At 38.8% G+C, this 6,000-nt stretch overlaps 1 protein-coding gene across 1 annotated transcript; it reads right to left on the bottom strand.

The window, feature by feature from the left end:
* Positions 1–2,808: 2,808 nt before the first annotated feature.
* On the bottom strand, positions 2,809–3,624 carry LOC114744620 (F-box protein At3g44326-like). The gene has a single exon (XM_028932785.1). It carries the CDS (start codon positions 3,622–3,624, stop codon positions 2,809–2,811), a length of 816 nt encoding a protein of 271 aa, XP_028788618.1.
* Positions 3,625–6,000: the final 2,376 nt, after the last annotated feature.

Raw genomic sequence — 6,000 nt, 5'->3', positions numbered from 1 at the left:
CCCATAGCGCAGAAAGAAGAGGCTGCTCTTTGGAGTAGCTCTGCAATGGGGAATAAATATGCGAAAAGTTTTTACGATGCTTCTTTACGACCATATTGGTCGAAGGACGCCTCGTTTTGAGGAAATCTTATTTGAAACATTCTCATGCATTGAATTTAAATGTGAATAAGATCAAATTTTAATCCGTGGCATTGTTAGTAATTAGTTCTCTCTGCTAGATTCAATCATATTGCTGGTATGCACACCATTTATCATATCCATGTTATTATTTTTTATTCTTCATATAAGAGCTAGTCAATTAATTTAAATAGATTAATAAACTAGTTAAATTAGTTATTTCTAATAATATATGTTGTCTTTCTTAAAATATTTTACTAATCAAGTATATTAGTTATAATTACTATTATTATAAAAAACTACATTAAAATTAAAAAATATAAAAGACAAAATGAATTAGGATTTTATATTTTAGGATTAAAATAAAAATTAAATTAACTCTTATATTAAAAATTGAAATAATATCATTGTTTAATAGTACTTGGCTTTTTTTATGTTACGTCGTGTTCTAATTACAATACTTTATTATAAATTATAAATAAAATGTTATAATTAGATGATAGTGCATTTTTATTTCATCTAATGGTCTAAACAATTACATCTTATATCAAACAAACAAAGATGGAAACAACTTCTTAACTGAGTTTATTTCTCTATATTTAATTCCATTCCGTTATCAAAGTGGGCCATTGGAGTGAGCTTGGAATCCTAGCCCCTGATGGCGACACACTCCTAATCCCACAGTGTTAGCGACGACTGACGAGAAAGCTTTGGCGTTTTGCGAGTTCTGTCTTTTGTTGGCAAACTAATTCTTACTTCTGATCACATCACTAAACACGACCCCCCGTTGCTGAATGCGACGTGCGATTCCAAGAATATGACCATTTAATTTAACACTCCTCCCTCATTTTCAATTCAGGGCCGATTTACTATTGTACAGTAAAATTCTGTCTTCAGTCCGAACACATTACGGTAATAATACCAACGGATTAGAGATTTTTTGTTCAGGTAAAAAAAAAAAAAAGAGTCAATCCCTCCCATCTTATTCTAAACATAAAAGTCAGTCCCACTTCTATAGGTTTGTTTAATTCCATATGACAAACAATTATTCTTACAAAATATTATTTTAATAATTTTTTCAATTACAATTCTAATCTTTATATTTTATTTTTAATATTTTATACTAAAGGAGACGGGAAGTTAACAATCAAATTCTTAACCACTTGTTTAAATAAAGGTGCCCTTGATCTCAGTACAAGGTAAGAAAAGCTTTAGCATCCGTTGGAGGAAAAAACACTACAATATCCCCTTCCTTATAAATTACTGGTCATCTAGTCATTAGTTTGGAGGGTAGTTTTGATTCTAAATATAAGTTATATTAAATTTACCTAACTAATAAATTAATATATAATTTAATATAACTTATGAATATTTTAAATGAATCAAATTATATTGGTTATAGTTAAACTAATTTTTTTAATCTATTTAAATTAGTAGATAACTCTTATACTATCCAGGAGCAAAGCACTGAAGCTAATCTGTGCTGCCCGATAATTTTTTTTTTGAAAAAAACTACATTTTTATTTGGGGCGAGGGAGAAAACTGTCTTTTAATTTGAGATGCTAGATCTGACTTAGTCACTTATTGATTAATGCTGACTAGTTGCGCATAAAAGAAATCTATCCACACCTTTCCCCGTCAAAACAATGAATAACAAACTCAGGTGAATTTGTCTTCTCTTGTGTCTCGACACTTTCTCAGTCTTACGCTAGGACTTGTACTAAGTTAATTAACTAATTTAAATATATTAAAAAATTAATTAAATTAATTATTTGTGATAAATAAGTATTCTTTTCATAAATATTTTTGTTAATTAAGTATATTAACTGAAACTACTGTTATTATAAAGATTACATGAAAAAAAATTCTTATATTTAGGATTAAAATAAAAGTGTAACTAGTATTTCAGTTTAATTATTTTATTTTTTTTATACCACAAAAATTTAAGGGAGTTCAGTCCCGGAGGTTCACCAGAGCCAGGACATACTTCCAAACTCAGAGAATACTTATAAAGGTTCTCACAGATCGCCCACCAATAAAATCCTCATAAGGATTCGAATTCACTACCTTATAAGTTATAAGCCGATTCCTTACTAATTAAATCAACTGGCTAATTATTTTATTCTATTTGGAAGGTAGTAACGTAGTATGTCCTAACAAACGTGCTAGCTGAATTAATACAGTCGCTAATGCATGGAGTAAATTTTTTTATTGGGTTGAAGTAACAGATTGACAAACTGTGATCAATACCGGGCCGGAGATTTTTCCCCCAAAAAGGACGAAGAATTTTTGTTAGCAGTGCAGCACGCCAAAATCGTATTGTCAAGTAATATTAATCATGATGGATGATTAACCAAAAAATAATATACGATGAACTTGGGACTTGGGAGCACTCTGGACATAAATTACAGAGTAAAAAATTATAACCAGGTTTGCTATTTGTTTTTGCTGCGTTTGAATCTGGATGCATCAAGCAGCTAAGGATGATTGACGAGACCCAGTTCGTGTCAGAAGAAGAGAAGAACCAGCACAAGAAAGCGAACATGGTGACGACAACGACAATCAAAACCATGTCCAGTGCCTGATCCCTCCTCTCTTGTTTCTCCCTCCTGTCTCTCTCTGACGGATAAGAACTCCTCGAACCTCGCCTTTGCTTCTTCCTCATTCACCTTTCTCCTCTTCCCGCTTCCATCAACCGCGCTCTGCAGAATCGCCATGCTCTGCTTCCCGCTCACACTCCTTCCGTCGGTGTCTTCCACCGTCAAGCTCACCTCTTTCACTCGCATCTCCCCTCCAACCTCCCTCGCCGCACGTGCACGTCACCTTTATGTTGCATTGGACCCACTCCGACGGCCTTTCATCGCACGCGATCACCACCGCGTAAACGAGCTCCAGCTCTCCGGTCAACCAGTGACGCTGCGCCGACACCGGCCTGCGGCTCGACAGATTCGCTGCACGATTCCGGGATGTATCGATCAGGATCCAGCTGAGGCTCAAGTTTTCCTCCAGGTGCTTCATCCAATCCTCGTCCTTGCTGGCGTATTTAAGCGGCGTCGGAACAGATTCTTTCGCGCCAAGCAGGTCGATCCACAGAGGGGAGCACTCGAACCAACCCGTGTGAGTCTGGGTCCGATGGAACTTGGAGAAGATGGGCCTGTCATGATAATAAATATCCACGGCCGAAATCCATTCCTTTGTGGGGGTAAATGAAGGATCGAGATGATCGGGCCGGGAATAACGATGGAGGGTGGGGAAGGAGTCGAGGAAAAGGGAACGGTGGCCGGCGGGGAAGTCGGAGATGACGGAACGGAGACTGGGGTCACGGAGGGAGGGCCACGTGGCAGTGCAGATTTGACGCCAGAGAGAGTCGTGGAGGCACAGGCGGCGGAACAGAGAGGAGGCAGAGGAGGCAGAGGCGAGAGACGGACCGTCGAGACGACTGAGGATGTGAGCGTGAAAGAGGTCGGGATGGAGAGTTGCGAACGGTGCGTCTGAAGAAGAAGCCATAACTGTGGGATGAGAGGGAAAAATCTGATGGAGGGGCTTTTTATAGAGGGCTCGTCCGCTTCGGCTGGCGGCAGAGGAAAAATCGTTTCGGATAAGTGGATAACACCTATTGTACGCGCTACGCTATGCTCTGCTGTTTCACGGGGATGACTATTCTTTCTTCTTTAATTATTATTGAAAATGACAATTATTTGTGTTAGATGGGCATCATTATTCTGCATAAGCTCGTTTCTTTTTTATCTCTGGGCCAAACTATTATTTTGGAAAATTTCAGGGTTTAATTTGCTAACTATTATTATTGATGTCAACTAACATATGCTGTAGAATAACATTAGATGCATGACCTTTAAAATCTATGGGTTATCTACGCAAGGCCAGCATAGGGTAACGTGCGGAATTGAAGGGAGTATGGAAGAGTACGTGATAGAAATTGTGCAGAAGAAAGCCTAAAAGCAAGTATAGACGGTAGGGTAGCGTAGACAGTGGAGTAACTAGAGTGCAGATTCCTGGTACAGATGAGGCGCGGGTGATGAATGGGGGTCGACGGCGAGTGTTTGTTCTGTCCGAAACGGACACATACTGGGCACACATCAGTGTTTGAGACATTAGTGGCTGTGGGGCTTTCCGGCGCCGGCCGGTGATTTCACCTACCCTGTAATAACACTAATGCTGTCGTGTCAACTTACGGGCGAGTCTTGTACATGTATCTTTGTACCTTGCTCCTGTCCTCTAATGAATGCCCCCATACCAGACACTGATCACAACCCTGTTAGCGTTTTTCACTCTTTTCCTCTTATTTCGTCATCACAAACACATGCCTACTTTTGGTGGCTCGCAGCCAAGGTTTAATCACGTGTCGTTGTGGATAAATCCACGGGGGCTGCAGACGAGAGGCTGTGGTTATTATTATTATTATTTTGGCCAACTGGATATCTGAAGTTTAGTTGTGTGTTTTAGCATGAAAGCGGCACAACAAGTGGCGAGGTAAGTGAGGGGCAGAGGAAGCTCGGCTGTGGCCGGTAAGCCGTCGGGGCCAAGTTGGTTCCAAGTCCAGTTGAGACAACTTCCTTGTTGCTTAACCTAATCACTTTCCGCTTTAACTCCACGCCTGTCATCCAGTTTGTTCCCTTCACACTTCACACCTCGTCCTGTCTGTCTCCTTTATCTCTACTCTTCACTTGCCATGCACAAAGTCAGATCACACTTGTATCCTCGTTTCAAACTTTGAATTTAACTTCACCTGTAATATTGCAAACTCCCACTTTTTTTTGGATGGAAAACCATTACTTATATAAAAAAAATAATTCTGTACAGGCATGTCCCCCCCCTATCTCAACGAATTTGATTAAGGTCTTGGTACAACTTAGGTGATATTTTAGCTTGGCGTGTGTAATATTGAAAAAATAATTATTTAGAAGGGAGAAATTAAAGAGCTGACCACGTTTATGCTGACTTTGTCCCCCCCGCAAAAAAATGTGTTGACCAACTCCCGGTGCCAAGTTGGCGCGATCATACTCATCATGTGTTAAAAGTAAGGCTCCACATTTGTTGACATTTTGATTTGACTTTTCCTACGCAAAATGGCATATTATCGCATCGTTTGCCATCATATCTAAAATTACTAACAAGTATGTTTTATATAAATTAAGACAAAACTCTCCTCACATACTTATCTCATATTCTGCAAATCACGATTAAAAAACTGGTTACAATTTATTCTAAATAGCCCTTATTCTCTGTTACTCATTCTTTCTTCCTCTCTTTTATTTTCTTTGTGCATGCATAGACTCAATTAATGTTGGCAAGGAAAAAAAAGAACTCACTTAATATTTTAATTCCAATGGCCGCCTCAACGGAATAGCCAATTCAACCCCTTTCGTCATCCGTAGTAATTGCTGCTTAAGTTCTCCCCACTCTCTCTGATCATCACCTTCTCAATTTTCTTTCAATTTGGCCCCCACAGTTGAAGCCTTCAATACCCCATTGTTTTGCTTCGAAATTCAAATAACGGCAGGCTTGTTACTACTATTCTCATTAAGTAAGCTATTAAATAACATATGATATAGCAAATTATTACCTCACTTGACTAAAATGTCGTTACGTTAATTCTATTGTCATTTTCTCACATTTATTCAACGATTAATTCCCTTATTCTGGCATTGGGCGAATGGTCCAATTATCATGGCCCGACCAGTCAGAAGGGACTATTCCCCAACACAGACTGGATGAGCTTAGCGACACTTCAGAAAACTCCGTCAACCATGCCCATTTGAATTCGTCTTCCGTCAACCGCTGGCTTTTTAATTTTTGGGCCTGGTTAAGTTTTCTTTTTAAAAGATATTTGGCAATCAGTGTATTATTTTGGGCGGAAAATGA

This window comes from Neltuma alba, unplaced genomic scaffold, assembly GCF_004799145.2.
Source record: "Neltuma alba isolate B1F8T4 unplaced genomic scaffold, ASM479914v2 tig00004401_pilon, whole genome shotgun sequence".
In the NCBI taxonomy this organism is placed as follows: Eukaryota; Viridiplantae; Streptophyta; class Magnoliopsida; order Fabales; family Fabaceae; genus Neltuma; species Neltuma alba.
The sequence above is the reverse complement of the archived record's forward strand: the minus strand, read 5'-3'. Positions and strand labels throughout refer to the sequence as shown.